This window comes from Thermobia domestica, chromosome 8 (genome assembly GCF_964235325.1).
Source record: "Thermobia domestica chromosome 8, izTheDome1.hap1.1, whole genome shotgun sequence".
In the NCBI taxonomy this organism is placed as follows: domain Eukaryota; kingdom Metazoa; phylum Arthropoda; class Insecta; order Zygentoma; family Lepismatidae; genus Thermobia; species Thermobia domestica.
The window spans coordinates 175,699,068-175,720,983 of NC_137461.1; the positions used below are offsets into that span (position 1 = coordinate 175,699,068).

The 21,916-nt window shown below is 34.2% G+C and overlaps 1 protein-coding gene across 1 annotated transcript in view; it reads left to right on the plus strand.

Annotated features, from left to right (window-relative positions):
• LOC145693356 (uncharacterized) overlaps positions 1-21,916 on the plus strand; it is a 1,437,468-nt gene that overhangs the window by 1,031,273 nt on the left and 384,279 nt on the right. The window contains exon 24 of the mRNA XM_081769283.1: positions 11,041-11,286. Coding sequence (XP_081625409.1) covers positions 11,041-11,286 — 246 coding nt within the window. The remainder of the gene's footprint in view (positions 1-11,040; positions 11,287-21,916) is intronic.

Below are 21,916 nucleotides of genomic sequence, written 5' to 3' on the forward strand. Positions count from 1 at the left end.
GCCCCCTAGTATGAAAGGTATTATTTATAATTATGCATGATAAAATCACAAACAGAATTTTAAAATATGTGGACTTTCTTTTAACAAATATTATATTGTCTTGTATGGTGTGGAAGGGGATGTTATGTTCGGCAAAAGAAAAAAAAATATTGGCTTTAACATGATTCTTGTGTTGCTGCGCACTGCATGTTCCTTGCCACAGAAAAAATGCAGCGATAGGCAGAGTATTTCGCAATTGTTTTACATTAGCTTGATGTTTGAAGACTTTTGTGTGTTTGTGAAGTTCACTTTTACCACAAAAGAGCTCAATATTAACGGGTCTTACATAGCTTTGGTTCGATTCTCAACACGGACTGCAATTCCCCGTTAAATTGTGGATTGAAAAGGCACTCTTTGTTAAACCTCGCTTATCACCGCTCATCTTAATAATATATATAACTTCACCTCAAAGCAAATGTTGCATTTCTTTCTTTCATCCTAGCACGAAACAAAACTAAACACAACTGTAACACGAAGAAGCTATTTCGAATAGAAGTAAGCTATGCTTCTGTAGAAAACAACTTAATGGAGATGTGCACGAAACAATAGAAATATGAAGTATTTTCTTTCCGGTTTATTGATATCAGTTGGTGTTCTTAATGAGTGCACTCATTACTTTAGAGACAGTACAAATCTAGACATTTGTCGTACTATTCTCCTGAGAAATTCATGAGACCAGAAAAATTATAAGGACAGATGGAATAGGTTTAAGCGCATCTACGAGACATTATCAAATATTTATTCTCGATAATGGTATCACGCGGAAAACTTGGTCCACTATAATCTTTGCCTCCCTCTCTTTGCTGTTTCGTATCGTGTGTATTGGATGGTTTCGATATTTCTTCTGATCATTAAAACATAGCAATATCTGTGTGCGTGCAAAAACGCAAAAGCACCAGATAAGAGTCTTCCCATGTGTTTTGAAAACAACAAACGCACTTCACGTGTGAGAGAGAAAACTAGCAGAGCGAGGTCAGATGTTTACTCACAGTCAGTTCGCAGTAAGAGTCAATGGTAAAAGATTTGGCTGGCTATCTCTTTATATTGATGTGAAAACATACTCACGAAACCCTACCAATTGTAAAAGACTGCGCTTCAAAGAAAGTTTAAGACAGATGCTTCAATTTTCTCTTAACATCTTTCTTGAGCAAAAGAGTCGGTTCACTGTATTCGAAAAAGGGAAGGGAAGGAAGAGTGAATTTATATCTTATGGGGAGGTAACATTGTAAGTAATATAAACAATATATACTGCTTCCGACACTGTACTGAAGCATTTCTTTTAGTGCCATATCACTAGATCTATTCTGACCCTCACCCCACCTCAAGTTGTAAAGTGAAAAGGGACAGAAGTATTCAAGATAACTGCGCACTTAAGTTTCAGTTCAAAATAATAAACCAGTGGGCAAGTAAACAGTCTTCTGTAAGGGTTTACTTCTTGAATTTATTTTTGAACATTTCTGTGAATACAACAACAGAACGCAGTAAAAATACGAACTGGTTTATTACTCGAACCATCACTATGTCTCCAACCATTAAATGTTCGTTCTTTGGATGTTCTTCTGATAGAAGAATGAAATTATGCCTAACTAGCAGCGTTCACCCCTCTTCGCTGGGGTCACCCCGGAACGCAATAAACTTTGTTACTTAGATAATTTTTACTTTTTCGCTTTCAAGTGATATGATAAAAACCATAGAAGATTGCAGTAAATGTTAACATTATATCGCCTGTCATTTATGTTAACCCGCCGAGTGACACGGTCATGTGGGTTGCATATAAATACGGTTAGATTTAGCTATGATGAGCTAACAAAGGATTTCTACGTTATGGACACTTGAATGGTCAATTATCTCAAGACACTGGTAATTGAAAATTAAAGTGATATGATAAAAACCATCTAGGGTCCAAATCTTAATAACCCCCCAAAAATGAAAGAAATTGGTTCAGCCGTATTAGCGTGATGAGCTAACAAAGGATTTGTACGTTCTCTTTTATATATATAGATTTGACCAAGATACTAGGTTCTAAAGGCGTATGAATAATGCTAGATTCAGCACTAAGATGCAAAATGTGGCTTACTGCTAGATGTGTCAGTTCCTAAACAAACTCGCCAAGAATAGTTGGAGTGGCCTGCTATATAAGAAACGGAAGAACTTCTCCAGAAGAAAGAAAGACTGTTGTAAAGGGAAAAAAATGTAAGAAAGGCCCCTCTGCAGAACTTTCCTTTCAAAACAGCTATCCAAGCTTTCCGTATCCAACCAAATAGAGTTGTAACTTAACCATACCGCTGAATTTGTTAGTCTTGTCTTTAAGCTAAAATCGATAGAAACTATCTTCTAATTAGTATATACAATGTTCACATTTATAATAAACAACAAGCAACAAACACAAAGAACACATCTGCATACTCAATGATTACATATGAATTATACCAATATCCCATAAAATAGATTTAAAATGAAAACTAAAATTCAGATCTTGTACGAACCATACTTGTTAATAATACGAAATAACCCACATATAATTTATCATATATACCGATTTTTTTAAAATAATGGAAACGGGAAAGGCCAAAAACCGTGCTATTGCATCTGGAAGGGCATAATGATATATGGGCATACCGATTTCAATATTTGTATTCAGTACAGTCACCGGTCAACGTTATTTTGACACTATACTTCTTCCCCAAGTGTGTCTTTTAAAAGGTGCAATCGGTTGCAGCTTATCTTTCATAGATGACAATGCGCATTCGCATCGAACAGTGCAGGTAAAGTGGAAAGTGGATATTCGGTGAATTGGCTGAATTGCTCCTTCCCTCGACTTAAATCCCATTGTGGGCATTTGGGATGCTATGAGGAGACACTTGCAACACGTCCAGATGCACCAAGGACCATCCAGCAGTTGTCAACACCGCTGGCGGAGGAATGGAGCTCCATATCTCAACAACTCATTAGTCATTACCAACCTTGTACGTAGCAGAGGAGAACAGTGCAGAGCATGCATCACTGTCTGTGGTGATCACAGAACCTTGTAAGGACCACTTAGTACCTCCAGTTATAACACGATTGGATCGTGTTCCTGTTCGGAAAAGCCATTCTTATAACCGGTAGGGTTTGGTTCTTACCTGTTCCCATTCGGGATAAGCAATTCTTATAACCCTACTGGGTTCGATTCTTGTCCAGTACGCCTTTCTTATGGTGGGTTCTAGTGGTTAGTGGGAAAAAACATTCACTCCGCAGCTGACAATACTAGAATAAAGAATGCGCAAACCTCCAAGTTGGATCTCGAACCAATTTGAATTCCGATTGAGGTTGCGACTGCGGGTGCCCACCGTCCTCGTCACGCCTGCTAGCATCAACAGAATGCACACAAGTATTTAGATATAATATCCACCATTTCGATAGTGATTCATGTAATGAATACGGTAAAGATAATTGCAAACCAAACATATACATTAAGGAACTTTTATTCAATTAACACAAGTTATGTGTATTACTTACGTGTACAACTTTACTATATTTTATTGAGAAATTTATTTAAACATGTACTCACACCCTATAAGCCCATATCGATATTTATTTAAGATTTATACGAAGGAATAATTATGAAAGATTGATTTCTTTCTTTCTTTAAAGAAAACAACACACCGTAGTTGCCGGCTAGAATTTACTTTGAACGATGTATTAGCACTCAACACACGCTATTTATTAACACTACACCTCACTGTACTGCAAATTGATGGATTTGGGGGGGGTCTTGTAGTTATTCCCAGTGAAGAAATTCCTTATTGATTCGTGTCGTCTGTCCAATGGTCATGTTTTGGGCTCCGTCTTGGATGCTGCTAGTTAACTTTGGAAATAATTAAATTTGTACCTGCATCGATTCCTTGTATACAAATCGTGGCCTTTCATCACTTTGAATATTATGCGTTGCTTTTGCATACGTTCATTAGTTTCATGAAAATTTTGCGTTCAAACACTTATTTTAGTCCCACTTCATTTTCATTTAACTTAATCCACAATATTTTCAACGATACTCAAAGAAATTTTAGATTTTTTCGATGGACGCAACATATGCAGGACAGTCTATGTAGCCATCATCACCAAGCACCTTCGCGCCTTTCAGCCTAAGCGTCTCTGTTCTTACATCTGATACCTACTGCGATTATTACTGAAAAGTATCTTTTCATAAACATTACATACATTGTCAAATTTCATTTTGATCCATCATTAAAGTTACGTAGTTAAAATGTTGAAAATAATTAAGATTAATATCGATGAGGTTGGAGTTAAAGGAACTATTTTTCATAGAGTTACTACCGCCTTCCTGTTCTTTGTGCCTTCAATAGATATTGCAAGTCACCACTGCACAATGTTGCCAATTCGTTAAGAAAGATAAAACTAACAAAGTTTGCATCGACGTATAATCCATGGAGCCTTATTCCACTTCAGCCAAGAGTAACTGGGAAAATTAAAATGAAATGGTAGTGAGGAGGGCCACACGCTCACACAGTAACGTCTGATGAGACATTATGAATCGCAGTGGTTTCAGCGTTGACTTTGAATAAAAGTGTAATTTTTTTCTAATCATGTGTTTCTTTTTATTGGTTCCTGTATCACACTTTCTATGTATGGTTCAAGTTCCACCAATCTATGCCACTTCGGGCATACGAAACTTATTTTCGCAAGTGACGTAGCACGCGGAATTTACTTTTGTCCTAAGAGTTGCACAACAGTATATACCTAGGTGCATATACAGTATAACCTCGTTAACACGAACTCGCTTAAGCCGAACACTCGGTTAGGACGAACAAAATTTCGGTCCCGGCATCGCTGTACGTTATCTCATAGGAAGTTTTATCGGTTAACACGAATTTCGGTTAGCACGAATTACGAACTAATTTTCAGTCCCTTGAGTCAGTAAAGGTTTTCATTTAACACGAACTTTCAATTCTTTTTTTTTTTTTCAGATCATTTTTCTTATTTCAGATTTCACTCCAGATCAGTTTTTGTCATACAATATTTATACAGATGAAAATTGCCTAGTAAATAAGAGAAAAATTAGAAACAGGTATCTTTCCTCTCTTATGAGGTGTTGATTCTGTCCTCCATCAAGCGCTGAACATGCAGGAGCTTGGCAGACGAGCTGCTGGCGACAGCTCGAGACAAAACATCTTCTCTCCCCTGTAACTCCAAACTGGTGACATCAGTCATAAATACCTTTCCGCTACTAGCGTTACCCAACCTGCTAGCGGAGTTATCAATTTTATAACTTGACCTGGATTTTCTGCGTGGATTTTTTTTTTTAAATCTTCGAACATAGGATAATAAGCTCACTGTAGTGTTTTCACTTTTCAGAGGACGGTACCGAGACCGAAACTAGTCTCGATCTCGATCTTAACTCGAATTTGGGACCGAGCCGTGCTTTTCGAAATCGAGACGAGACCGAAACTCTCAGCCTCGTCTCGATACAATTCTGTGGATGGTATCAAGACGGAGAAGAGTCTTGGTCTCGTCTCGAATTTGGAACCGAGACTACTCAGTCTCGTCTCGATACCATCTCTAGTGTTTTCTATGACATACATAATATACTTTATATATATATATATATATATATATATATATATATATATATATATATATATATATATATATATATATATATATATATATATATATATATATATATATATATATATATATATATATAGTCTGTATACTGTATTGCGTATGTATGGAGAAAATGTATTCGAATAATAAAATTTGGGTCCCCGGTTAACACGAATTTTTTTAACACGAACTCCTGATTTTTCAGTCCCTTGGAATTCGTGTTAACGATGGTTTACTGTACTGGCAGAAGTGTCCGACTTACGTGAGGAAGAATAAAGTTTAATGAATAAAATCCCAGAAATTTCAGTGTTATAGGAAATAACTTCTTCAATCGTTCAGCTTTTGAGAAGATGGAAATCCCAGTCTCCTGAACAACTATGTTACTAGAGATGAGGAGTGTGTTTATCTTACAGTGAAATGCTGTGATGCCAGGTCCAAAATTGAAAATTCTCCAGGAGTGAAAGTTGAAGTTCAATATCTCATGAACAATCCATATTTCTTTTATGTTGGGAACTAAAACCGTAATTACTGTATGTAGTTTATTGCTTTATAATTTAGTGTTTACAAAAGACCTTTTTAAAAATTCCTATCTATAGAAGTGAAAGGTACATATCTGTACTAGTTCTTGGCATTCAAACAGTCCATTTATTGTAATATACTATGTAAAATAGTCTCGTGTCACAATATGTGATGTACAACAAATATTACATTATAATTAGACGTAACTCGTGATATGTTACAACACATTAAAGGCTCAAAATAAGCGGAAGAGAATAGTTCAGAAGTTATGTAGCCCTATTGCGTTCATGGGAACGAAAACAATAATTATAATTATGCTAAATTACTATAGACTGCGAATTGCTCATTCAGAGAATTTATAAAGTTCACTTTATCACAATAGTTTTATACAAACTAGATAATCAATTATTATTATTATTATTATTATTATTATTATTATTATTATTATTATTATTATTATTATTATTATTATTATTATATTTGAAGTACAATCAAATATCAGGACACTAATTATTAGTTATAATTAACTGAATTGAGCTGGAAATTAAATCTTGATCTCGAAAGATTAACTATTAATTTTATACATTCTGTACCTTCGTAAAGTAAAAAATGCTGGAATTGGTTTCAAGGCTGTTTCTGAGTGAACACTTTCTTCAAAATAATATTTAAAATATATAGAACGATTTTCAAGACATTCGAGTCGAGTCGCAATTTTTATGAGCAGTCTCCACTCCACTCCTGTCTCGACTCGTCTCGAATTTTACAAAGTGTGTCTCGAGTCGAGATTCGAGATATGTCTTGACTCGTGCGCATCTCTACCTTTCCCACTAGTAATATAAAGTTTCATGTTTTTCATTAGTAGCTACTATAGTATTAACTAATGTATGGAATTCAGGGGGTACAATTGGCCCTGTTTTCACGAAATTATGCCTCTGTTTGCCAAGTACTAAAATCTGAGTGGCCGCCAATTATGAGGTAAGAAATTCTCTCCATAGATTTCTGGGTTGTAAGAGAAACCCAAAGCTGGCTATTAATTCATTTAAAACATTTGAAAGTAAAACATTATTTGCTTTCTACATTTTCAATATTCTTTACTGTGATTCATAGAGTTTAGCAGGTACCCTTTGTTTGACATTGCTTTCTAGCCACATCTTTGTAAATATTTTTACCGGGTGTTAAACACGTATCTAACGAACGAAAAAATTACTAATGCACCCACCGAACTCCTCATCAATTTGTTTTTTGAGTGTTAAAATAAATCATTAGTGCTAAATTTACTTCATAATTGTCACTTCAAAATTTGTCGGCTTTTGGAGAGTTGAAGTAATAACGAAGTTTTTTTTTTTTTTTTTTTTTTTTTGTAAGATTGATTTACTTCTCTTCATTCGACTACCTGATAAAACAATAACACCGCCAGTATAAAAATTACTAAAATCTCAGAAGAAGGATATAACAACAGCAGTAGAAAATATGTAATGAGAATGAAACAAGACAGTTTCAACATTTGTAAATTTGACATCCCATCTTCTTTCCACATCGTATTGTTTTTAGTAAGCGACAATGATACCTGAGTCAAAGAATACATTACTGTCCAATAGTCTGTTCTTTCACCAAAGGAAATCGAATATACGGTTGTAAAGAATTATAAAAAGCGATCTTAAGGTGGAAAAAGCGATCAAAAATTGGGGAAAGAATACATCTCGAAGAATAAGTAGTGTGACCATTAAAAAGGCTTCTGGTTCGGGAGGACTTTTTGTTGCGTCAAACAAATAACTATTCAAGCAATTGATTTTTCCCTTCTTGAAGAAACGGAACATTGACATAGATTCTTACGCAAATTGGGGTTAAAATGTTCACATTCTAAAACTTGTAAATTAATGCTATAGAAACGTGTGTGAAATATCCCGAAAAATAACTTATAGAATGTCCATTTTATATCGACTTGGAGAAAATAAATTTTTTAATTGCTAACGAACGATTATATTAATTAAAACTTTACTCCTGGGAAATGTAATTCTTTAAATTAAAAATAAAAACTTAATTGATTCATTTAATCGTTAATTTTTAACGAATTAATTACAAGCCTGATATTATGTTACCCTTCCACTCCTTCGAGCCTTGATCCTAGCAAAAGGGTGGGGTCTTTTTCGCGTGGATAGGTAAAGATTTCAAGCAAATGTGTGATTCTAACTACTATAAAAACGTTGAGAAGCAATATGTTTCATAAACTGTTTTCACACAGATACAAGTGTTTTACTACACAAACTAAAAGTTGTTCCCTGGTTCTATCTTCAACACTATTTGAGAAAATTGTAGAGGGGTAATAATTTATCCTTGCCAGTGATGAAGGTTTTATTTTCTAGGAGGAATTTTTCGTCAGGAGGAAATCCCTGGCATCTATCTCCTGAACCTGCACACAGAAAAGGTGGTACACTACAATTTAAGCAAGGCTGAAACTAACAACTGTAAAGAAAGAAATATCTACTATCCATTTCATAAAGATAGGCCCCTGACTTCGCGGTGCTGCCGTGACGTCCAGTCAAAACTTATATTTCATTGTCGTACCTCGTTGGAATTGCTCTTTTCAATACTTAAGACATAAAAATATTCCTTGTACTATATAGGAGAAAAAAAAATTAATGAAAAAGTGCGTATTTTTTCGTACTTTTTTGGTAGATCAATGTTCATAGAGCTATATCTCAGAAAAGAGATCACGTGAAATAATTTCCTGTGTACAATATGTAGATGCATCCATTAACTGTAAGTTGTGAAATGTTCAATTTTCATCACTTGATATTTTTTGTGTAATTAAAACAAATGTACGACGCTCTGATCTCCTTTACCATGGTAGGTAGAGAAACGTACAAAACACTGTTCGAAAATTTGGAAGTCTAGTGTTCCAAATATTTGGAATTAGTAACAAAAAAGGGTTTAGTTGGTAGAGTATTAATTTTTTTTAAAAAAATGTTTACTTCAACATATTCTCTGCGTTAAGCGGTGAGCCATGTTGCAGCCCAATCTTTAAATTCCCCGCGCTTATATGAAGAAACAGTATACAGTAAATGGAAGTGCGGCAACGCTGTCGTGCAGTGTTGTCGCGTTCAGGAAGCTTGTAGCGCGAAGCCTACTTCATAAGAATGTAATAGGAAAAAGTATTTATTATAACCTTTCACAACATCATAAAAATATTAATGCATGTACATTCATGTTCAAAAGTATTCTCACATGTCTATAAATATGTTATTGTAGGAATATAATTTGATAACGAATTCGCCTGGTATTTCTTATAATGTTAGTATATGTATAATCGGCAAAGACATGTAGGCTGTGTGGCAAATTTCATGTCAAAAGAGCAGTAAATAAGAACAATAAAACGAAACTAAAATTTTCTTATCCTTTTAGCAACATTTTGTTTTACTCATGCTAATTTTCGTATTCTTTTCCTATGAAATTTATTACAAATATACATTTCCCGACTCTACATATAGTATCAGTATTAAAAGTACCGGTACCCTGCAAAATCATTATCAAATTATATTCTTACAAGAAGACAGTTATAGATATGCGACAATAATTTTGAACATGAGTGTACACATCTCAATGTAATCGAAATAAAACGTTGAAGTAACACATCCAAAAACTCATCTCTTAATCTGTTTACTTCATTCACTTTCGTCATGGCTTTGTTGACTCATCGCTGCTCCTCCTATCTTCCCTAATATTTATAAACAATGGCTCCATTTCTACCTCAAGATCTATTAGTATACAAACTCTCTAGCTTACGAACATATTAAAGGTTAAAAAGAAATGTACTGTAGCCTTGGCAATCATGTGTTCACCCAAGTTCTCTGATCAATTCCCCTGCCAAATGTAACGCAGAATGAGTCCTTTGTTTTCTTTCAACGAAAGTAAACAATGCAATGAGTAGGTGACCAGGGCTGTATTTGCGTCTAATCACGTCGCACTGATTAAGTCTTCAATACTTCCCTTCGGTTCGTAGGCGTCAAAAACTTACACACACACTCACATCACATGGGTTCATTGCAATAAGACGGACGAATGGGCATTTGTATTTTCGTGAGTATATCTTGTGCTTTTTGATTGAAAAAAAAATGGATATTCCTTCACGAGCGGCGGTATTACAAAAAGAAGAGGCAAAATGTTTGGCGATAATGAAATTGCAGAACTGATGAATGACTCCGACTCAGACGGTTATGAGTTAGTAATTAATAGTAAGGACATTGATTATTCTGTGCTCAGTGGCGTATCCGGGAGTGAACAAGATAGTAATTCTGTTTCAAGATAACCTAAGAGTGCGCCGAAAAAAAAAACGCGTCATTCCTATTCAAAGGCAGATACGTGAAAGGTGCTAATAACATAACATGTAGAACGTGCTTAGACCTTTCTTAAAAAAAAAAATCGAATGATTAGAAGCGAAGTTATAAGGAATTAAGCGAGCGATGACTCCTCATCCGCCCCACCCCCTTCCCCCTCCCAGTCGCGGGTCTGGCATGTCCACCATCACTTCTCTCATTTCCTACCTTATAAGGAACAAAATGATTCCATCCACAATACCCTACCGTTAAATTGCACACGGGATACAACTAGAAAACCCACTAATCGGTAAAATGTAAAAATAGTTTAACTGAAGAGAGACTAATAGTTATTTTTATCTACGTAGTTAGACTATGGATTTAGGAAACCAAAATTAAGTTATATAGTATTATGTATCTTGTACTATTTTTGGAACATTACTGTTCTGTATCACGGTAATCTTAATGTTTTACAAATGACAACATGAAGCTCTATAACATAACCAATTCAAAAAACTCTACATAGTCACTAGTACATTTTCTCAATTGATACTATTTTCAGGTTTACCTGGTCAAGCCGGTTTCGCAGGACCAAGAGGAAACAAAGGTGACAGGGGACCACCAGGTCCAATAGTAGATGTGAAAGGTGAAAAAGGTGAGCCGGGACAACCAGGGCTCAGAGGGCGGCCAGGAGAAAAAGGTGAACCGGGTTTCGATGGAACTCCAGGATTTCGTGGCGATAAAGGAAACCCAGGGTTACCTGGTCCACAAGGACTACCAGGAGTTATGGGACCTCCAGGACCTAAAGGTTTAGAAATATTGTTGATTATAATTTCTCATCTACATCTTAGAGTTGACTAATATGTTGCACTTTATTTGATAACCGTGCTTAAATTTCCACTTTAGGCACAAATTTTTCTGAGTTGCAAGAATAGCAAAGTTTTCTTTATTAGTAATCCACAAAATACAATACTGCTCAAATTAATCGAAAGAAGCTTCTAACATAGAAAAATTGTACGCTATGAATTTGACAAAACAAAATAACTTGTTTTCGAAATACTTAAATATCATATATTGTTGTTGGTTGTTGCAAAGAATAACGTCTCCTTTCAGCATCCAAAATATATATGAGCAATCCAGTGTTTAACATGCAATTAGAATCGTCTTAATTCGTTCAGTACTCTTCTATCGGACAGGCGCGTAGTAGTCATTTTAACAATGAAAACAAGATCTAGAAACGTTCAGTTGTTGATCCGTTTATCCTTGTAAAGTTGTTTTCTGTTTCATTATGCTGAAGATACACTTGAATAAAAAATTAATAAATCAATAGACGAGAGATCTCATATGTTTATAGTACTAAGAGAAATTCGAATAACCGTTGAATTTTAATTAGACAGTTCTTACAAGGAAGTTAAGAAATTGAACTTTCTTTAGGATTTGAATTGTACAGTTTTTTCTCAATTATTTGCTTCATTGTATCATTGTATTTGTTTTATCATTGAAATTGCTCTTAACCCATTACTACTACTATTACTAGATCTCTGTTCTAGTATCTGATTAAATAAATAAATATTAATAACTAGCTGAAATACCCATTCTTCGCATGGGTCACAAAAAAAAAAAAAAAAAAAAACAGCCGATGGCGTCTGTATTTGGAAGTGAAGGCCTCTTAGACTATCACCATTCATTTTAGCGACCGCGAAAACTATGCATTAACTTCCAAATTCACCCTATTTGGCTGCGTTCGGGGGTCACGGTGGGGAGGAGAAAACCCAGACATGTAAAGTAATTCAAAATGTCCGATATTTGTGTCACATCCATAGTTTTCGCGGTCCCTGATGTAACGTAAGTCAAAAAATTAAAATGTTAAAGAAATAAAAATCAAAATAAATTGTTATCAAGTCGTAAATTGTGTTATATAAATTACAAAAGAAATAGTGAATTCTTAAATCAATTAAAAGAGTTCAATTAAACGAATGGTTGCAATCTCTTATTGTCATGAAATGACAATATTTTATTGATGAAACGACTGACTTACAATGGTAGTATAGTGGAAATTTTTGTAACAATATAAATTATTTAACAGTGAACACCCAAGAGTACTGAATACAGATTATCAGATTAATATGTCAGATTAATTGTATAACAGATCATTATAATTCTACTCAATGCTTAACCAAACGGAAATAAGCTAAATATTTAAACATTCAAATCTGCCTGTCACTTTCAGAGACCTCCTAATTTCATGTCACATGCAAAATAGACAGTTAAAGTTCTCTGTAGTCATACTTTACCTCATTGCATATTTCGCTTGGTCTTGACCGGACATTGGTCTTTCTTGCGGCATTTGTAATTTCGTATAGACCATTCCATTGCGATTCTGGATACAGGACCCAGAATGCAGAATGCAGAATGACGAATGAATGAATCTTCAGTTGCAAACTTGGTCATTTTATATGGACTATTGTCCTTGTTTGCCTTAATTATTTTTCCTTTTAACTTTGCCAAAAGCCAATATAAAAATTTACAAAATCTTAGGAAAGTCCTAATTACATTTCCTGACAAAATATTGTTGTTATCTAATGATGTAAAAATAAGTATTTTTGAATTTTAATTTACCCTGAGGTTTGATTTAACCTTTTTCATGATTTTATCCGAATTGTTAATTACTACTGACAAGCAATGTTATTTGACTACAGGTGATTTTTGACTATTTTGCTTCTGCTTCCAACGATTTCTTGATTACAAGTACTGTCCTTGTGATTTTTGAAAATAATGTTATGCACGTATCCAAAATTTAAAATATTACAGAAAACATAGTTTCATCTTCACCTACCAAATTGCCATTATAATTTTTATGAAAAAATGATTTTTTTAAATTCTCAGTTCATGGTTTCATTACATTACCCCACCAACTGGAAGAAAAATTCCTGAATAGTACCTTTAGCGTATGTCATTAGTTTTTAAATTCTTAGTTCGAATAAACATTGAATAAATTGACAAACACTAAACACTGTGAAAAAACACTGGGGGGTGAACATAATGTCCACTTGAATGATTGTGGTCTCACTTCAGAACACTGGGAGGTGTAAAACAGGGTCTTCTAATTGTCCTCATCGTGACCATCGATAAACGAAGAATGTCCCTAGTCATTCCACAGAAATCGAAGTGAAGACTGAATGAAATGGTAGATGATGTGAACCTCAACTGGGCCTCTGTAAATGCAGACGCTGAGAGCTGCGACTGACAGTAGGCAACCGATACTGGTTCCTATAGATGGTCCTCTTCTTGATATGTACTCGGGACCGTAGTGAAGGATGATGAACAGCTACGCATTTGGTGTGGCATTTGGGCGTCACCTTTTGCTGGGAGCTGCGAATTAACGATGTCCTGGCCAAACCAAGGACCCTTGATGACGGATGAAAACAGCTTGGCGTCTCGGTGTCCGTCGTGTGGACTGGAGGCGAGCTAAAGCTGCGGTGATTGGTTTTCCGAGTTCTGGAATCGAACCCTGGACCTTTATGATGATGGGACAGCTGTGGCACTGGACCATTTCAACAACAACTGGAGCCAAGGGTTGTCAGACTTTGGAGCAACCTGTGCTGCTGAGTGATGAAAGTGACGATGTATCCGTGGTGAAACAGGAACGGGAGGAGATGCTGGCTGTTGTGGTGGTGATTCTGGAACAGCTGACGTAGAAGCTCGGCATAACTGCTAGGACTAGTTGACCATTAGGTGTTCTGGCTCTGGAGAAAGATGGCTGGATCTGCATGTGAGAGGCGCTGGAGAAACAGAAGCGGGCAGGCCAATGCTGGTACAGGAACGTCTGGAAGATGACCCTTTTAGAGGCTGGACGTAGCATCTGGAACTGGACCATCTCGAAGAAGGATGTGCCCATGCGGGTGGACTACATTTTGCTGGAGAAGGAACTGGCCTCCTGCAGTGACATCTCTTTGCAGTTGCATAAAGACAAAAGAAATTGCATTAGTTTTTTTTATTTTTTATTTTTTTTAAACTTTTCGTGTTTTTGTCGTATTGCAATATAAGGTAAAGTCGAACAATATCGAAAATTTTGGTGGAAATATGTGTATAACATTTATATTAGTATTATTATTAAAAATATATTCTTTCTGTAAATATTATATAATAGGAAAAAGGAAATTTTCATAGCAACTGTGTTTATTTACTTGTGGTTAATAACCCAGAAACGAAAGAATGACACTCCAACCGTTATTAGATAGAATGTTATGATTAGAATTGTAGCGGAAGACAGTTTTTTTTTTTCTGAAAAGTGAAAAGTGTCCTGTGATGTTATGTCGTCGTGAGAGTGCGATTGCCTGTGCGTAAATGTTATTGTTAGTGATTTAACTTGTGCTGATGTAGTGATTTCTCGTGTTGGAGCATAGGAATTGAATATTAGCCTTCCCCCCACAAAGAAGACTAATATAGAGCGGTAAAATATTCCTGCACACCCCAATTCCAGGAATATTTTTACCTCGGTCTATTGTAAAAGCATGATTTACTGACAAAAGAGGAAATTCAAATACAAACCCTCGTGACGCGACTCCCCAAAACGCCACGTTTAGTGAGTATGTTTCAACTCAATTTTGTCAGTACTGTTTATGGTTTGAAACTGAACAAATTACTTAAGCAAGATATACTTGTTATGAAAAATGAATAGGATTCACCTGAGAATGATTAGTGATTTTTTTAGTACGAAAAACAAATGTTGAGAGTACCAAGGTTAATTATGTTAGTACAATATGAACAAAAACGAAAAACACAGGTGATAGTTTGAGATAAATAAGCAAGTCTATAATTATGTTAGTATTATACGATCGAAAACGAGAGACGCAGGCGGTAGTTTGAGATAAATTATTAAGTCTACTGTGAGCGATTGTGTATAAGAAAACATGTATACTAGCAAACAGACACTATGCTAAACTGATAACAAAATTATTACAAAAAATTGAAAATAATTCGATATTGTTTCTATGACACGGAGAAAAACAACAAATCTATTTGGCATGTCACATGATAGCATATGTTTGCCTAAGGAGCTATGTACCGTACAAAAGAAATAGTGAATTCTTAAATCAATTCAAAGAGTTCAATTAAACGAATGGTTGCAATCTCTTATTGTCATGAAATGACAATATTTTATTGATGAAATAACTGACTTACAATGGTAGTATAGTGGAAATTTTTGTAACAATATAAATTATTTAACAGTGAACACCCAAGAGTACTGAATACAGATTATCAGATTAATATGTCAGATTAATTGTATAACAGATCATTATAATTCTACTCAATGCTTAACCAAACGGAAATAAGCTAAATATTTAAACATTCAAATCTGCCTTTCACTTTCAGAGACCTCCTAATTTCATGTCACATGGAAAATAGACAGTTAAAGTTCTCTGTAGTCATACTTTACCTCATTGCATATTTCGCTTGGTCTTGACCGGACAATGGTCTTTCTTGCGGCATTTGTAATTTCGTATAGACCATTCCATTGCGATTCTGGATACAGGACCCAGAATGCAGAATGCAGAATGACGAATGAATGAATCTTCAGTTGCAAACTTGGTCATTTTATATGGACTATTGTCCTTGTTTGCCTTAATTATTTTTCCTTTTAACTTTGCCAAAAGCCAATATAAAAATTTACAAAATCTTAGGAAAGTCCTAATTACATTTCCTGACAAAATATTGTTGTTATCTAATGATGTAAAAATAAGTATTTTTGAATTTTAATTTACCCTGAGGTTTGATTTAATCTTTTTCATGATTTTATCCGAATTGTTAATTACTACTGACAAGCAATGTTATTTGACTACAGGTGATTTTTGACTATTTTGCTTCTGCTTCCAACGATTTCTTGATTACAAGTACTGTCCTTGTGATTTTTGAAAATAATGTTATGTACGTATCCAAAAGTTAAAATATTACAGAAAACATAGTTCCATCTTCACCTACCAAATTGCCATTATAATTTTTATGAAAAAATGATTTTTTTAAATTCTCAGTTCATGGTTTCATTACATTACCCCACCAACTGGAAGAAAAATTCCTGAATAGTACCTTTAGCGTATGTCATTAGTTTTTAAATTCTCAGTTCATGGTTTCATTACACTGAGAACAACGGTGACACTTCCATTAGCGATGACTTGCAAATTCAGCTACTATTGTATGCAGGCCGGAGGTAAGCGACAGACTCGTCATTTATATACAAATATAAAAGTAAAACAAACAAATGTAAAAAGGAAAAAGACAAACAATAATAATAATGTAAATTACGGTTAATAATCATGCCTTACATTTTGCATGTTATCATTATTAACAACAAAATTATAGTAAGTATTCTTGCAATGTATGTAGAAATCCCTGCACAAATACATAACTTCAGAAACAAGTAATGATACTGATTTTCTTAGATCATATAACACTTTTATGCAGTTAGCAGTTCTCTGAAGTTATTTTCTTTTTAAATCTAGTAGTTTCGCTTGTTTCTTTGTTACTGTGTGTATGTATAGTATTTGCTGCCGATTTTCCAAATATGATTTAAACCAATTGGACGCAATGGCTCTTATTACATAATCTTGTACCTTTGAAAAAAGATTTCTATTTTATACTAAGTCAAATGCTTCGGAAAGATCAAGGAAAATACTTATATATTTCTCGTTACTATCTAAACTTCTATATACACTTTCTAGAAAATTATACATTGAAGTTTCCGTTGATTTCCTTTTTAAGAATTCATGTTGCTCGTCTTTATTTGATCATGTTTGAGTAAAAAGGATGTTACCCGGACACTCATTGTGGTTTTAAGAATTTTTGAGAAAATTGAGAGAAGTGAAATAGGTATATAATTTTCAAGCGCTGATTTGTCGCCTTTTTTTTTGTATTGGTTTTAGGGAATTCTCATTTAAGAATGACAAATTTATAAAAAAACCACAGAGGGTCAGCAATATATTTGACAATTTTCTTGACAATAGTTGGCGATATGCCATCTACGCTAGCTGACCATTTATTTTTCATTCTCTTTACCACTTTTAATATTTCTGTATTTGTAACTGGATGTAGATATATTGTGTTGTTGCAAAATTTTTGAGAATATTTTCGAAGTGGGCAATTTGACCCATTATTGTGCATTTGTGATAAGTTGTTGTAATAATTATTTAATAGATAACCCATTATAGGAGGATCTTTTATTATGTTGCCATTTTTAATTAACTCTAAATTACCGTCAACATTACGAGACTTTACATTTAAGTCGCTTTGCACTACTTTCTATAACGACTTATTATCTGATATTTTAATGATTGTGGTATTGTGTAACTTCTTTGCTTCTTTCAGAATTCCTTTATATATATTTTCTTGAATCTTTTGTAATATGTCTCTGTAGATGATGATAGTTTTCCTTACGTTTTAACCTTGTTAAGAAGTATTATGTTTTTACTTGCTATTCTGATCCCCTGTGTTACCCAAGGTTTTGATTGTTTTGGTGATATTACACATTATACAACAGGGAATGCTAGATTGAAATACAATTTTATGGTATCAATGAAGCACTGAAAGCTTCATTAACCTGGTTACACATATAAATCCCGTTCCAGTTTTCTCCCCTGAGAAGTGATTAAAATATTGTATATTTTCATCCTTAAATTCTCTTTTGTAACTTACATTACTTGCTTTTGTATTACAAAAACTTTTATTGGGGGTTACATGCATATCGAGTACTTGGGCAAGGTAGTCTGAAAAACCACTGTTGAAGACTTCTACTGTATTGTGGTTAAGAATTTTGCTAACTATGAACTGGTCAATTGCACTTTCGGAGTATTTTGTAATACACATGGGAACTTTAACAATTGCGTTCATATTAAATTAATCTAGAAAATGCTTTACCTCATGTTTTATCGTCTGTAAAAAACACTATATTGATATACCAACAATTACGACAGTCTTCTTGATTTTTAGAAAATCATTTATTATGGTATCCATCTTATTTATAAAGATTTCTATATTACTGTCAGGAGCTTTATATACACATACAATTAAAGGATTATAATGTAAAATTTCTAGTGCACAACTTTCAAAACTTTTTTCTACATATAAATATTTAAACCTACTGCATTCTTTCGGCTTAAGTCTCTTCGTGCATATATTCAAGGTCCCTGTCTATCTCTATTACTTCTGCAGTATCCAGCTCTTAGCTGAAATCGAGGAATGATTAGATATTCTAAGCAACGTGATTTTAACCAGTATGCTGTTATACAAATGAAATGTACTCCCAACGATTTGTCCAAAACTAGATCTTTTACAATAGTTATATATATATATATATATATATATATATATATATATATATATATATATATATATATAAAACGTAAATCGTTGTACATTTTGATGGAAGATAACTATATTATTGCTGTTACATTTGAAACTTAAGTTGTCAGACTGTATACTTTGGTAAAATGGCTGCACTTCAATGGCATTACTGTTACTAGACCTCAGTTTTAATTTATTGTCAATTAGTCGTCTATAAAAACTGCAATTATCTTTACGGACATCTTTATTTTGGGTTGATGATGCTACCATAAAAAATAATCCTTGTATTATGTAATTTGTTAAAGGGAAACAATGTCATTTGAAGCTTTCTTATTTGCAATATTCGAGTCTACACTGATATCTTCTTTATTGGATAGTATGACATTTTTTTCCTTCTATTTACTACTTCAGAATAGATCATTTTGTCGATTGTCTCTTGCGAAAATTTACTGCTAAATGACTTAGCCAGAGCGGTAACGCTTCTTTCTCTCCCTGTATTCACAATATTTTAATTTTATGATTCATCTACCCTATCACTAAGACTATCATTTTTTGTTGAAATTCTCCATGGTGCTGAAATAGCATTGCTTACCTTTTCCTTGTTCTGGATATACTTCGCCAATAACTGGATTACCTGTTTCTTGCCTGCTTTATTTAAATACTTAGTGCTTAGTCTAATGCTTAGCAAAACAATTTCTTTCTAATTTATGAGATTTATTAAGTTACATTAGGGTGAACGTTACATATTTTTTCCGAATTTTCTGGCAGTTATTTAATTAAATCATTTACCAACAAGCTTTCGATAAGGTCATATCTAAGTGGAATGCCAATTACAATATATTATAACCATTATCTTTCAGTAATGACAGAGCAGTGATCAAGACTGAGACAGAATTTTCACTTCTATTTGAATAAACATCGTTATCTCCCCCAATCACTAATAATGTTCCATTCGTTTTTGAGTAAAAACTATTAATAGGAGGATCCTTTAGTACCTCCTTCATTGGAGCTCCAGGTTTTACTAAACTGAAAATTGTGTAACTATCATCCAGCGTATTGATTAACATTTGTGCAATGTTTCTACCATGACTATCCGCTAAAATTGTAACAGGAATTTTACCGTACCTTAAATCAGATCCTTCTACGGATTCAACAGCAGGATCAAGTAACTTGGAAGAAAAGTTTGGTCTGATACTACTACATTTCAATTTTACATTTGAATTATTATTATCGGAGTCCATATTCATTTCACATAATATTTTCACTTGACTTTCGCATTATACTATACTCACTACTATTACTATTACCATCACGTACTCTTTTCACAACTGAACTGCTGTTCTGTTTAATCTCATTTGTTATTTCATCTGTAGCATTTTTGTCTTCTTCCATGCACTGTTTCTCACACTGTTAGCAATAAGCACTTCATTTGTTTTGTTTCTTTTTTTCCGTTGCACTACTTACTGGCATGTCACATCCATTTTTTGATCTTAAACCAGTAAGTCTAATGCTTGAATTTACACTTCCACTGCTTTTCTCGTTAGTGAAGAAGAGTTTGATATTTGCTACCCACTTGGAAAGCACTCCGAGATGGTGTGATTGTATAACTATTTCCTTCTGATATATCTTCTAGAACTGCGAATCTATTTTGCGTTGGTATTTCTCGCACAGCGGGGGACACTTCTAAATGGTACAGCCATATGGAGATTTACGGCTAAGGTGTACCATTTAGAAGTGTCCTCCGCTGTACAACAGTATGCAGTTTGGAATTCTTGATGCACTTTTTGTGAAAGTTAATTTCTTTCTGTTTAGACCTGGGAAGATTCTTTGATACTTCTTGGTGCTTCATACATTTTTGTTTGGTGTCACTTATATTGCAATTCCCCGACACTTGCACTTGTAGGTGATGGGCATTTGTTTTGTAGCGACTTTTTCTTGAGTCTGCTACCACCTCACTTCATAGCGAACTGCATTCTCTTGTACTAAGGAGTACATCTTCACATTTTTCTCCATAATATTGCTTTGGTTCACCTTCACTTTTTTTGTTTATTAGCAATGAAATAATTTTACGTAGAGAATGAATTTCTTTAATCAGCTCACTTATTAGTTTATTTTCAGATGGTTCACCCAAACACAATTGATAGTCATTTGTTTTCTGGTTAAAAATTGCTGCTATACAGTAGCTACATTTTGACTGTTCAATATCGTTATCTTTGTTGCATATATCAGAAAGTTTAATATTTCTATTTAAAGCACTGTACTTCAACTCGCAACTAGATACGTACCATTACTAAATTTACAGACTTCAGCCGAACTTTTACAGTATTGAGGACGTCCTCGTGCTCCACTTACATCAGGCGCCTCCATCTTACCACGTAAAAGCAAAAATACCGATATCCAACCAATGAAGTAGCGTTATATTGCTGTCTTCATAATATCGTACAGAGGAAAACCGAAGTGATATATTAGAAGTAAGAATTTGAGAATGGAATTGGAATTCTGACATGAGCAACTAAGTTTTTGATTACATGTTTTATTAGCAAGAAATCTGGCACACTGAAGATTAAAAATATATACCTTAACAAAAACTGAAACACACGTCTTCCGTTTCTGTGGGGATGAATTTAAGAAATCTACATGAAATCCACACAATGCGTCTGTGTGATTGAGGTTCGAAATCTTAATTGAACAACTCTCCAATTTTTATAATACTAAGTAAACAACGAAAATATAGTAACTGAAATAAGATGAGTACGTATAAATACATAGAATTGGTAAAAATCATTTAAAAAATAACGAAATTACTTATTAATGGTGGGATATGTATGATGCTACTGAATCCTTTTATCCAGGTGATTAAACGAAGCATTTAATGTGAAATAAGGTCTATATAAAAGATAATACTACTCCTCTGATTGTATTGATGGGAAGGACTTTTCTGACTCGCGATGACTTTCAGTTTCATTTTATGGACTGAACTGATGAAGTTCTCCTACATTTTACTTCGGTAAACAATTAGACTAGCAAATAAAACCGTCTCTTTTTCTAACCATATTAAATCTGTGCAGGTCCAGATCTTACTTAATTTTCTACAACCTGCA